The 12790-nt window shown below is 44.9% G+C and overlaps 2 protein-coding genes across 2 annotated transcripts; one reads left to right on the top strand and one right to left on the bottom strand.

The window, feature by feature from the left end:
* Nucleotides 1-286: 286 nt before the first annotated feature.
* Nucleotides 287-10704, bottom strand: AMER2 (APC membrane recruitment protein 2). The gene is made up of 2 exons (XM_032679973.1): nt 9810-10704; nt 287-9635 (listed from the first exon to the last, which is right to left on the bottom strand). Exons 1-2 carry the CDS (start codon nt 10627-10629, stop codon nt 8758-8760), a joined length of 1698 nt encoding a protein of 565 aa, XP_032535864.1. The 5' UTR covers nt 10630-10704; the 3' UTR covers nt 287-8757.
* On the top strand, nt 10628-12142 carry LOC116782504 (translation initiation factor IF-2-like). The gene is made up of 3 exons (XM_032679255.1): nt 10628-10798; nt 10954-11243; nt 11895-12142. Exons 1-3 carry the CDS (start codon nt 10628-10630, stop codon nt 11983-11985), a joined length of 552 nt encoding a protein of 183 aa, XP_032535146.1. The 3' UTR covers nt 11986-12142.
* Nucleotides 12143-12790: the final 648 nt, after the last annotated feature.

Raw genomic sequence — 12790 nt, 5'->3', positions numbered from 1 at the left:
ACTACGTGCTGATGAAATGGAAGACCAGAAGACCAAAACTCTCATTTCTGAAAGCCCCCTTTAAGTAACAAATTTAGTCTAGTTATTCTATGATGTTTTTAGTAGAATTGCTAAAGGCATATTTATATAAAAATCAAAGTGCACACGAGCCCAAATATTCTCTTTTATGGTATTTTGGTGACATAATTTCCTAATGTCTTGCTTTCAAAAGCCTAGTATTTTCCAGTGCACTGAATAGATTGGCTCCATCTCTAGCTCAAACATCAAAAAGTAACCTTCACATTCATCAATGAAAAGTGACAACCGGTTTTATTAACTGTATTCATTATAACACATGACAGTGGGAATATTTTTCACTGTTAAGATTTTTGAATGGAAGAAAAGTGCAGTTAGTCTGAGTTCCTTACATTCATTAGAAGCAAGACTATTGAAACCATCAACATTTACAATGACACATAAGCAAACACCAGAATCAGTGCCAATAAATACACAGAGTACCAAAATAAATATTTACAGAATTAAAAATATAATAAACACTGATTAGTATATCCTTGTGAACTGCCAGGGAAGAAAGACATCTATTGCTATCAGTTAAGTTGTAAATACATTAAGAATACAGTGATTCGAGGAGACACATACTCATCAAAGTTTGTAGAAGTGGAAAGGAGCAGAGTGTGTCTAACAGTCTCTGTTATAAAAACACCCCCCCCGGAATGTTGTGAGCTTTCACTAAGAAAAAGTTGGTGCACACAGACTAGCCAGATTATTACCAAACCTTTTAAATAAGAGGAGAGGAGAGTTCTGGCTTTACTCACTCATTACCTTGAATAGGTCATATGCTACCTTACTGGGGGTGGCTGACACAAAATACGAGGGAAAATTGTAATTAACAGTGATCTGTCAGCTATAACACGTCTTATAGAAACAGGCTAAGTGACTTCTAACAGGACACATACGTCTCTTTCAGCACATAGGAAACACCAAGAGCATTGGTTTGTCCCATGCAGTGTGGAGCAGTCCCTGTTACCATTTCCTCATGCATACCATGATGTTTAAGCAGAGTTGGGCTGTCATTAAAGACTGAAGTCATAAAACACTGGATTTATCGAATCTGTATTTTCCACCAACCACATTCATACCTCATCCCCCATTTCAACAGGACCACAAGCTTCAACGCTAGAACTTTTCTGAGGCAGATTCTACTAACACAGCAAGGAAAATTCAGATGGGATCAAATTATGGAATTTTCACTCAACTTTAATAACAACTGACACTGCTAACAGATCCACTGATTTCAGAGAGAATACTGGTGGAATAAGATATTGTCTAACTGTCACAATTTCACCCATGGCAGAGGATTTACTTTAATTAAAAAAGAAAAAAAAAAAAAGGAACAGCTTTAGTCTTGCTCTCTCTTTCAAAAAGCAGGATAATGTTGCTTTTATCAAGCCACGTGCCTAGTACCTGGTAGTGCTGCTGCACTGTGTGTGCCACACTCCCTCCCCACTTGTCCTTGGGCTGCAAGGGTGCAGTCAGAGCTCCCCACCCTGCCTAGGGCTTGCGTCTTCACATCTTCCTGGAAAAATGAGGATGGAAGAGCAGTGAGATGCCATGAATCAGTGCTGGGCTACAGAGGATTTGTGGACATTTCTGTGCTGAAACTGTCTTTAGAAACTAAAACACTGGGCACTGCTCAGGTATTGATGAAAGCAGTCATACTGTAGTCCACCGGCAGGAGCACTGGCTTCAGCACACGCAGAATCACACCAGCTCCTAACCCAGTGTAACACAGCAATCCAAGCACCAATGCAAGAAAAAAAGGACACAGATTTTACAGGCATATGTATAAATATCTTTTTCCACAAGGACAAGAAGTTCAGCCCTTGCTTTCATTCCATCTCACAGACACTCTATCAACCCTCCCACTCCAGCACAGTACCACTACCCTGGCTTTTCCTGTTGTTGTCCAATTGGGCTGACACCTGCACATGGTGACAGCCTGCACCTCTCTGCTGGGACCACATGGCAGGGTCAGACAGCAAATGCTCCCAGTGACTGGAGGTGCCTTGCTCCCCCAGTCCACAAGGTGCAGGTGAGTTAGGACACACCTTCCTGTCTGCTGCCATTAACCAATATTTTAAGATCAGGCTTAATTCAAAGCAGATTTAGCCAATTTTCTTCTATGAGCACATTATGTTCAAAGCTCCCAATGCATCTGCATAAAAAGCCCATGGAAACAACCTGATACCGATTTATCAACTGTTTTGATGCAACATCATCCAAAATAATAAAAATCTGTTAAAGATCTTACCATTCAGTCCCTACATACTGGTCCCCCTAACAACATATATTAAAAATGTGGCTGTGAAATAGTTAAAGGGAGGCTTCATTAGTTACCATATCAAAACCACAAACAATAACAAAATAAGCAGGAGGTTTAGAACTGTGGAAAGGATCTGGTCCTGTTCTTGCCATCAAGAGTTAAATTAAGGAAGCCAGTGATTGTGTTAGCTGTAATTTAAACACGCTGAGCACTGGAATTATGTGCAGGAGTGCAGCTTGTTAAGATGGAAAAACAATGGACAGACATGTTTTGCATTCAGATGAGTGAAAACACTACCACAGTAATATAAAAGACTGCACAAACACCTGAATAATGCTAATATTTGGGGGAAAAAAGGAAGACTTATTTAAGAAACACTTCCTATTTCCTTAAGATAAGAGATTAAGGACCTTTGCCAGTTCTTACTGGAGTCAGTGGAAGCTCTGCCACAGCAGAACTGGACCTTGGAATGAGATTGTCATGTTGGCAAATGCCCGTTTTCTAACTTTGTGGCCATTGCTGGTTTAGCTTTTATTGCAGACCATTGCTTGGAGCTGATGTCAAAGTAGATAAAGCAATCTTCTTCTTTTAGCCATTGCTACAAGAAGCCTTTCAGACTAGCAGTTGAATCTCCTTACCCTATGAGGTACATAACCTTTTCCTCTCTCCACTACAACTTTGGCTTTATTTATTTAAGTATGTACAGAAAGGAAAAAGGAAAGCAGTTCTTATCAAAGATAAAGAAAATCCGGGCACAGACTCCATAACAAACAGCTCCTGGGCTTTCCTACAAGAGTGACATGCTTCCCTGACAGATTTGCTAAATTGTCCACAACAGGAAAGTGGAGGGATGCATTCCATGCTATGCAAAATATCACTCAACATCCTCACCCATGTGTATGAGATCACACAGCAGAGATCTCCATTTTAAATATTTTTGCAGCTTATTCTGAGGGGAAATTAATTTTTTTTCAAGACCAAGAAGTAGAAGCAAAGATCTCCTGAAGAACACACTGACAGCAGCTCCTCTTTTTTAGTGCTGGAAGGCTAGATCAAAAATCTCAGTTTCCCAAGCAACTGCAGTATGGCTGAAAGGGAAAGAGAGATATAGAAAGAAAAAAAGAAAAAAAGGGTCCTAGGCAATAGTATTCACTGTTTTGGATGGAAAAGTCTTCTAAGGCAAGAAGACCTTTAACAACCTGCTTTTGCAGGAATAAAGACCCACACCATGTGGCTCAAGTAGGTATAGCTATTATTCCTTTGCATATGACAAGTTCTTCTATTTCTCTCTACATGAAATGGACGTAGGAAACACCAATTCAGTGCTGACTGTTCCTAGCTGAGATGCTCACAAGGAAGACAAGATGTGAACTAATGAGCTAAAAAAATTCTGTGAGTCAAATTAAAAATAAACTGTCCCCTGAACACAAACAGCAAGACAGATTGAGATACCTCCTGCTCACAGCAAACAGCACGTGGACTCATGACAAGAGAATCCTGTCATCCCATCCCTCCCATCCCTCAATGGAAGGGAGGGATGTTCAGCAGGAACCAGTCCCAGGCCACTGAAGACAGCTGACAGTGTATTCTCAGCACTGAATCTCAGAAGAGTCAATTGTTGTGCAGTTCTGCTCGGACACGTGGGGTTATGTCATTAAAATGGGAGCATAAACAAAGGGGTGGAAAAAAAGGAAAAGCCAAAATAAAACACAAAACCAAATCCTGCAGAAGCTGTCAAGTGTAAACTCTGCCAAGACGCATTTCTGCAGTGTCTTTGAGTTGGTGTCAATTTGTTTTTCCATGACAGAAGCCTCAGCCTTTCATATCAGTAGCTATGAAAACACATTTTCAGGCCACCTTGCCTGGAGTCCCCCGTTGTGGCTGTTGGATAACCATCTGTCTTGTAAGTGGCTATTGTTACTGTGATCTGTCTCTTTTGTACCATTATTTTGCTCAAAAGCCTTTTCGGAAAGCAGTCCATTAGAACAGGGAAAGAAAAACCTCAGTGCATGGCCATGCCGCAGAATCAATGGCTCCCTTTGATCTGCAAGCTCAGTCAGTACTAAAAATTTAAGAAACAACAAGGTTTTGCTTTGCTAAGCAAAGCCTGTTAATTTGGCTCATCTGCACTCATAGCATCTTACTGAAAATGCCATCTGTAACAGATGTTTTAAGACTTTGGTGCAATATTCACTTAGCTTAGATAAATAATTTAGTAAGAGTCATTAAAAAATAATCAGTGAATTAATTTTCATAGTGTACATCTATGCATGTAATTTTTAAAATTCAGTCCTCTACTACCCGGAATGACGGTAGTGAGAATATTCACAGTGGATGAAGAAAATGCTGGTGATTGATGGAATAAGACTGAACATAGATTTTTCTTATTTTAGTCATAGAATTTCTTCTGAAATCTATTATATGTAGTTGAGTCCTATTACTGGCAAGAGCAAAATGCATATGCACTACATGGAAAATAAGACCTTTTCTGTCTGTTGCAGGCCACACATATAGTACAGAAACTTAGCTCCTATCATGACAAAAGAAGTCCACAAAAACATCACTTCATGCTACCGAAGGGAAATCTTCTGTGCTGATATAAAGGAGGGGAATGTATACCACTGAAATCACTGTAGCTAGCTATAAAACACTATGCAATATATAGAAAAATTCTAGGAATATATAAAATTTACCAGTAGGGACCTGAAAGTGCAAATAGTACACATAACTAAATACTGAGTCCTGATCTATAAAATCCTTTATGAACGGCATACAGCTGTTAATTACAAAGCATCATTCAGACCACCAAATAACAAATAAAACAAATTTTAAAAAGCATTGTTTAAGAAAATCAAAACAACGACAGCATTGGGAGTGTGATCTTTGGGACTCAGAACACCATTTCTACCTCAATTCCTACCAAAGCCAAGAAAAATATGTGCTTGAACAGGGTAATACAAATAAGAATGCAAGCCACAACAGAATGCCTCAGGACTATTGCCTCTTTTTGTCTCAGCCTTTAAATCCAGGAAGCCATTAACTGTTTGTTCTTAGGCATCTCACAGTATTTTACGGGGATCTTTCAGGAATTAAATACAGGTCTAAAGAAAGCCTTTGAACCTCCTTCCCATGATTGTTTTAGGCATTGTGTGGAGTTATACAAATATATTTGTGTGAAAATTGAAAGCCCTAGTAAATATTAGATTTTCTATTACCTTTTGAAATAAAGAACATAGATGGCTTAAAGACAAAAGTGAATTTTATAAATACAAAGTTAATTTGAACATTGAATTTTGTCTTTACTCTCACATAACCATTACCCTGAATCAACGTCAGTATGCCACAATGATTCAAAATACTGACGCTCTACTACCAGCTACTTTCCTGTTTTCCTTTTAAGGATATGATTGTCCTTAAAATATGTACATAGCAAGCAGCCAAACAAACCACCAAGAGATTTGCAAAATGTACTTACACTGGGTATGCAACAGAAAGCTTGAGAGAGCGACTGGGGAGCCCCTGGCATGGGCAGGCAGGGCGGTTGCCCTCCCACCCACGCTCGACTGCCAGCCCAGGGCTCCTCGCTCCAGGGGTTAGCACCGTGGGGGAAGCCGCCCACCAGCATGCAGAGGATGGAGGAAAAACATGGCAGAAAACAAAGGAGAGAGAGAAAAATGAAGAGAAGACAAAGCATTTTAATGATGGTTCGTGTTAATGGTTACGTGAGAGGGAGTTAGTCTAGTGTCATATTGGTTTCTCAATACAGACATGCCACAACGCGAACAAAAAACATATATGATGAATAATTTGCCACACACAAGTCCCGTACAGATGACAGCTGGTATCTCCCAGTGGTTTTAAAGATGCACCACTCCTACTACCTGTACTCACTGCTTCCAATTTTTATGATACTACCCCCACATCCTCCCTCCCTCTCAACTTCCAGTACCCTATAGAATCTTTCAGCACAATTTGTCCTTAGAACAAAATGGGGAACCAGGATTTTTCTGCAGAGTTGTCATGCAAGGAAAGATGTGTCCCTTACAGTCGAGCAAAAACAAAAGAACAGAAAAAGGAATGTTAGAATTAGGGCTGAGGAGCAGGATAATATTCCATGTTCTGTACATACATCCTTTTGAGGGTATTTCAGCTTTAACTTTCTAAAATGCACAAGCAGAGTCAGGCCAAATGCAAATCCCTTTCTCAGGCGAAGGAAACCATCGCCAGCATGTTTGGAGACAGATCCCCTGAGCCTGTGCGTGGGAGCGGGCACGCATGGCTGTGCTCACATGAGCATGGTGCACATACCCTGGGAGGAGGTGCGTGTGACTACACATGCATATGTACAACATGACCCTGTGGGGAGGCAGATAGGAAACCACACACATACACATAAGAAAGAAAGCATATAAAATAATCTTCCTTGAAGTGTATTAAGGTTCTTTCTCAAACCATGAAAACAGGGACTGGTCAGGAAAAACTAGCACTTTCACTGGCGTGTTGCAACTCGGTATTAAATCCTGCAGCAACTTCAGGACTAGATGCCAATTTGTAACTTTAAGGTCATTTCCCCAGTGAACCATGAACCACACATATACATATATACAATTCTTATTATGGTATATCCTGGCTTTTTATGGTTTGCCTATAACCTTAATATCCTTCAAATGTATATTCTGTATATTTATTTTCCTTTTTTTCTTTTGATCTTAGCGACAATAAAAACAACTGCTATGTAAGATCAGACCCATTAGCTTCAGTGATGTGAATTTAGGATTCTCTGCATAATATAGACATGTATATTTTTAAAATGTATATTATTTTTTAGATACACTGGAGCATATATTTTATATTAAATGTGGTCTGATGATTAAATATGTATATCAAAATATTTTGTAAATACATAACATTTACCTTTAAACTTCAGTGAATTTTGGAGCTTTTTCAGTGTATCATAAAAATATGTCCTCAGGCACATTAAAACCCTATTAAATTTCTTTAAAATGTTGCCAATGCCCACGTACAGTAGCCACTATTTAAAAATGTCCTGGCCATTAATACATTTCTCATAAGATACAAGCTCATCAGACCATTTTATGCACCACTAGCTTACCATATTTTCTTTCTCTCTCTTACAGTAAAATTATTCTGACATTATTAAGAATGAAAATAAAAAGCAACAAGAACCCAAACTTTCTTTAAATAGTCAAAAACTAATTTTATATATTTTAAAAAATAATACTTAAAAAACACATTTCTTTGCTGGGTTCCTTCTCCGTAAGGTTTAAGCCCAGAGCAACTGTGTCTAAACCCCTGAAAATAGAGGTTTGCAGTGGCAGTGCTGTCAGAACCTCAGCTCTGAGCCATGGAATATGCCACTAGGATAAAATCAGCACTTCAGACTTACTTATCTGGGGATGCATGAGCCCAAACAAACCAGAGTTTTGCTCTAATTTAAGGTACTTACACAAAGTTCTATCATTTTAGAACTGTAAAATTATCTACCTATAAAAACTAACTTTTGCTTAAACTCTAGATAATAAGGACGGGTGACTTTTTTTTTTTTCCATAAAAAATCTGTAGCATTGAGTAAATCTGCTAAAACATGTATATATTTACACATGGCGAAAGTTATTGTATAAATGTGGACAGTGTGTATATATTGGCATTTAGTAAAATGTTTCCCTGAACCTGATTGTATGCATTATCTGACAAGTATTGATGTAAACATCTGAATCTATGTCAGGTGTCTCTGTTACCCATTTACATTAGACCAGATCAAAACCAACCAGAGAGACAGACAAACAAAAATATGTTTTCCTGTTAGACAAGTCCACCTAACTCCTTAGTTAGCTCCTGCACACAAGTCAATCAAGTCTGCTGCTGAGCAGTGCTCTCGTTCCTACAGCAGGTAGAATACCTGTTAGGTTGGTTGCTTTTTGCTTGGCATTTTTTTCCAACATCTCATAGAGCAAACATCATTTTCAGAGCCAGGCACCCACCCTTCACTCCTCCCCCAGAAATGATTAAAAGATAAGTGTATTGAAGAACCTCTCATGTTGCTCCTTTTTGTAACTTTGTTCCTTTGAAGAACTCATGATACTGCTTTGCATGAGGAAGGATGGTCATTTAGGCTCATAATCCAAGTCCTACATCCAGAAAGGTGTGTAAAAATGAACCTCCCCAGAGTTTAGTGTTGCAGAAAAAAGATACAAATGTAAAAAAAAGTGCTCAAAAAGAAGTCGACTTTTTATATTCAGCCAAACAGTCTAGTAAGAAGAGATTCAGAAGTGCAGGCCCACGGAGTACAGTGAAGGAAGCCTTTTAGGTGCCTTTCTTCAGGTGATGCAAAACTGATTCATTATCTGTGGTCCCTTATGCAGACTTTCACATATTGACCTTGTTGTCTGTCTTTGTCTCCACCTCTTACTCAACTACTTTTTGGCACTGTCCTGGTATGTGGCAGCTTTCACTGCTGTCCCTGCTACGCCCCTGTTACTGACCCGGCGTACCAGTACTTTAGAGACAGGGATTTTTGTTCTGTGCATCTCGCTCTTGGCCAGGTGATGGTGTGCCACGTGATGGCTGTTACCGGCATCTGCTCCATGGCTGGTGGGATGCGAGGAGAGATGTTTAATGCTGATGGGTATCTTGGAGTCCTTCGCTGTGCTTGAGGGTGTTTTCAGTGAGCTCGTGGTCGTTATCGGCGACACGGGCTTGGACCGTGGCACACTGGTGACTTCTTCGTTTGTAGGCCCCACTGGTGGGTTCTCATCCGGCTCGGCATAGAGGTCGTAGAGAGCATCCCCGCTGTAGCTGTCCCTGGGAATGGTTTCCTTCTGGATGCTTGTGGAACCATCTTCCTCGGGACCAGGGGTGGTGGAATCCCAGTAGCCCTCGTCACTGTTTGGGATGCCTTCGTGTTGCTCCTTCTCTCTCCCCTTCTGCTCCTCTTTGTGGTTGACGTGTATGGCAATCTGGTGGAGGTCACCACGCTTCACCACCACCCTATTCTGGGCCCCTTCGGTACCTCGGTTTTCCTTCAGCTCCTCGGGCTTCTTTGTCCCTCCTCCACTTCCTCCTCCTTCTGTCTGAGTCTCGTCTTTCTGTGACAGCATATCCCAGAACTCCTGCAGGCAGGTGTCATCCACCTGCTCCGGGCTGGCCATCTCCTCCCCTCCTCCCTGGTAGGCCACCATGGTGGGGTGCTTCTTGGCGGCACCCAGCTTGCCGGCCACGGGGGTGCTCTTCTCGCAGACGCCACTCCCGCCGCCCACATCCTCCTCGTGGTCCGCAATAATATCTCCGCAGCCTGTAAGAGAGTCAAAGCTTTTCAGTGAAGTCACGTCAGCAAACATCAAACAAATACGATCAATCGACTGCTCTGAGGGTGGATCAACAGAGGAAGGGTCAGGGGCGGCTGCCGTCTCTTGACCGCTATCACAGTGAGGTTCAACAGGGGGGATAGTCGTTATTGGAATTTCACCTGTTATCGCCGCATCCTTCGCAGTCCCAACCTCTACGGCGCCTGGCTCCGGTCGCTCGCGGCTGAGCTCCTCGAGTCGCCGCACGGCGGCGGCGGGGGCCGGCTCCTCCCGGTGCGGGGGGCTGCTGGCCCGGGGCTCCCCGCCGCCTGCTTCGGGCTCCTCAGCCTCGGCGGGCGCCTCGCCGCTGCGCTTCTCCCGCGGCGGCTCCGGCCCCGCGTCTCCCGCGCCGTTCGGGGTCTCAGACAAAGGTTTCGGCGTCTCCTCCTTGATGCACTCCAGGCTGGCGGTCAGGGACCCCGGCATGATAAGGCCGGACGGGATGTCCGAGGTTTCCCCCCTCTCCTCCTTGCCGTTTTTGTCCTTTTTGTGCCACCGCATGCTGCTGAAGATCCCCTTCAGCCCCTTCTTTTGTCTGCCGCCAGCGCGGGGCTCCGCGCCCTCCGCCTGCCTGCCGTTCTTCCTCAGCAGCGAGAAGAAGCTGTGCGACTTGGCCACCGCGCTGCCGGCGGGGCCGGCGGGGCCGCCGAGGCTGCCGGCCGGCCGCTCCTGCGCCTCCCGACCCTGCGGATCGCCGCCGACCGGTTCCTCCTTCTTGTTGCTCTCCAGCACGGCGTCAGCCAAGCCGTCGTGCGTCCGGCTCCGCACCATCCCCGGCTTACCGGCGCCCTTCCCCTCCCCGCCTCTGCTGCGCACCCCGAAGATGCTCGGCATGGTGCCCCCGGACTTCCTCCTCCTGAACAGCTTGAAGGCGGTTTTGTTAATCCTCCCCGACGGCTGCTCGGTGGCCGGGGGCTCGGCACAGTCGCAGTGCGAGTCCATGTCTGCCGCTGCCGCCGCCGCGGCTTCCCCTCCGCCGCGGAGCGCGGTGCGATCCCTCACTGACAGCCCCGCCGCCGCCGCCGCCGCCGCCCGCCCGTCTCCATGGCAACAGGGAGGAGGGAGGGAGGGGGATAAGCCGCTTTCCCTCCGCCGCCGCGGGCCCGATCCAGTCGGCTGCCGCCGCCCGCTCCGAGCCGAGCCGAGCCGAGCCGACCTGCGCCGCCGCAGCACCGCCGGCAGCGCCCCCGCCCCGCCCGCCCCGCGGGCCTTACATAACGCGGCCCCTGCCCACTGCCTCACGCCGCCTCTCCCTCGCACGGCCAGGCTCGCGGGTGCCCTGGGAAGCTGCCGCGCCCGGGCGGGCAGGGCTCAGCTTTTATTTATGAGAGCGTTTTGCATCGCCGCTGTGTCCTCCCGGCACAGTCGCTCCGCGCCCCGGACCGCGGGCGTTGCGTGGCTGAGGCCGTGCGCTTCTGCGGCGCAACGAAGCACCCGCAGCGCCGAGAGGAAAAGGGGCCGGTGGGGCTGCGGGTGGTGACAGTCTGCAGGTACCAGTGCACCACACGGCAAGAACAGACGGGTGGGAACATGGGGCACCCAGACGGAACCCGGACGTAAATACCCCCGGGGGCAGAGGCAAAGGATGCCAAGTTCACCCCCCTCCCTTACTTCCCCATCTCCCACCTCACCAGGCTGACTCGCGCCATCCCTGTGTCCCTGTTTCTCCCCAGTGCCCCGAGGCCGCATGTCCCCACTGCCGACGGCCAGTGGGGAGCAGTGGTACAAGCTGGGGCACAGCCCAGCCCTCACCCCACTCGCCTCCCCTGCCGTGGAGGGAAAGGGCGGTGGGAGCCCATACGCAAATCTTTTCCCAGACCCTGTATCCACTGCACAGTCATGGCACCCAAATCATGCCCATGGTGATGATGGCCGGTAGTCCAAGGGCAGCTGGTGTCACCCTGATCACAAAATTTGTTAATCCTCATTAGCTGCAAATCTATCTCAGGTGCAAACAGAATAGGAATGGAATGGAATGGAATGGAATGGAATGGAATGGAATGGAATGGAATAGAATAGAATAGAATAGAATAGAATAGAATAGAATAGAATAGAATAGAATAGAATAGAGCAATTCAGTTGGAAGGGACCTCTAACAATTATCTAGTCCAACTGCCTGACCACTTCAGGGCTGACCAAAAGTTAAAGCATGTTATTAGGGGCATTGTCCAAATCCTCTTCACTAACAGCATCTACCACCTCTCTAGGAAGCCTGTTCACGTGTTTGACCACCCTTTTGATATAGAACTCCTTCCTCTAAAGTCTGAACCTTCTGAACCTCTCCTGGCAAAGCTTTGAATCATTCCCACGCATCCTGTCACTGGATACCAAGAAGAAGAGCTCAACACTTCCTCTCCACTTCCCCTTCTCAGGAAGCTGTGGAGAGCAATGAGGTCACCTCTTAGTCTCTTTTTCTCTAAACTAGACAAACCTGGCCAGTCAGTAAAAGGTTTTGCCATTGACTTCACTGGTTGGAAAAATTAGTTGTGGCTTTTTTTTTTTTTAACATCATCAGACATTCATTACATTCTCCCACGAGAGCAGGTTGAATTATCTGTTGTGAATAATTTATCCAGTGAATTTAGTCCTGTTCATGTATAAAGAGTGCCATTTGCATTCAGAATTACAAGTGTTCAATAAGAGCAATATGAGCACATCATTCAACTTACATGTCTTTCCTGCTTTCTGCAAGAGACAGAGGGAAGGACAGATGAGGCAGAAGCCAAGATATTGGCTGGAAGAGGAGGAGTGAGTTACGTTTTACAGAGTGGAGTTCATAAACATGCCTAGCACCCAGAAGCCATGGGGACAACCATGACCAATAGGTGTAAGTTGCTCACCTTGAGTATGCCTCCATCAATTGTTCCATGTCATGAGTTCCCCCATTACTTGATCATATTTCTGCTCTTTAAACAGCTGAAGGAAATTTGAAAAAAAAAAGTGAAAACACCAAATGCTCTTGACCAAATGCAAATACGCAGAGCCAGGTGTCCTTTCAAAATTTGAAAGAACAAAGTCTGATCATGTATCTTGGAAAAAAGTGGGAAAAATGCTAATGAGTAGAACTGGGTCACATGGCCGAACTTACCGATTTTTGCACTTT

The sequence above is a fragment of the Chiroxiphia lanceolata genome, chromosome 2, assembly GCF_009829145.1.
Source record: "Chiroxiphia lanceolata isolate bChiLan1 chromosome 2, bChiLan1.pri, whole genome shotgun sequence".
NCBI classification, from domain to species: domain Eukaryota; kingdom Metazoa; phylum Chordata; class Aves; order Passeriformes; family Pipridae; genus Chiroxiphia; species Chiroxiphia lanceolata.
Note: the sequence above shows the minus strand (reverse complement) of the source record. Positions and strands in the feature narration are given on the sequence as shown.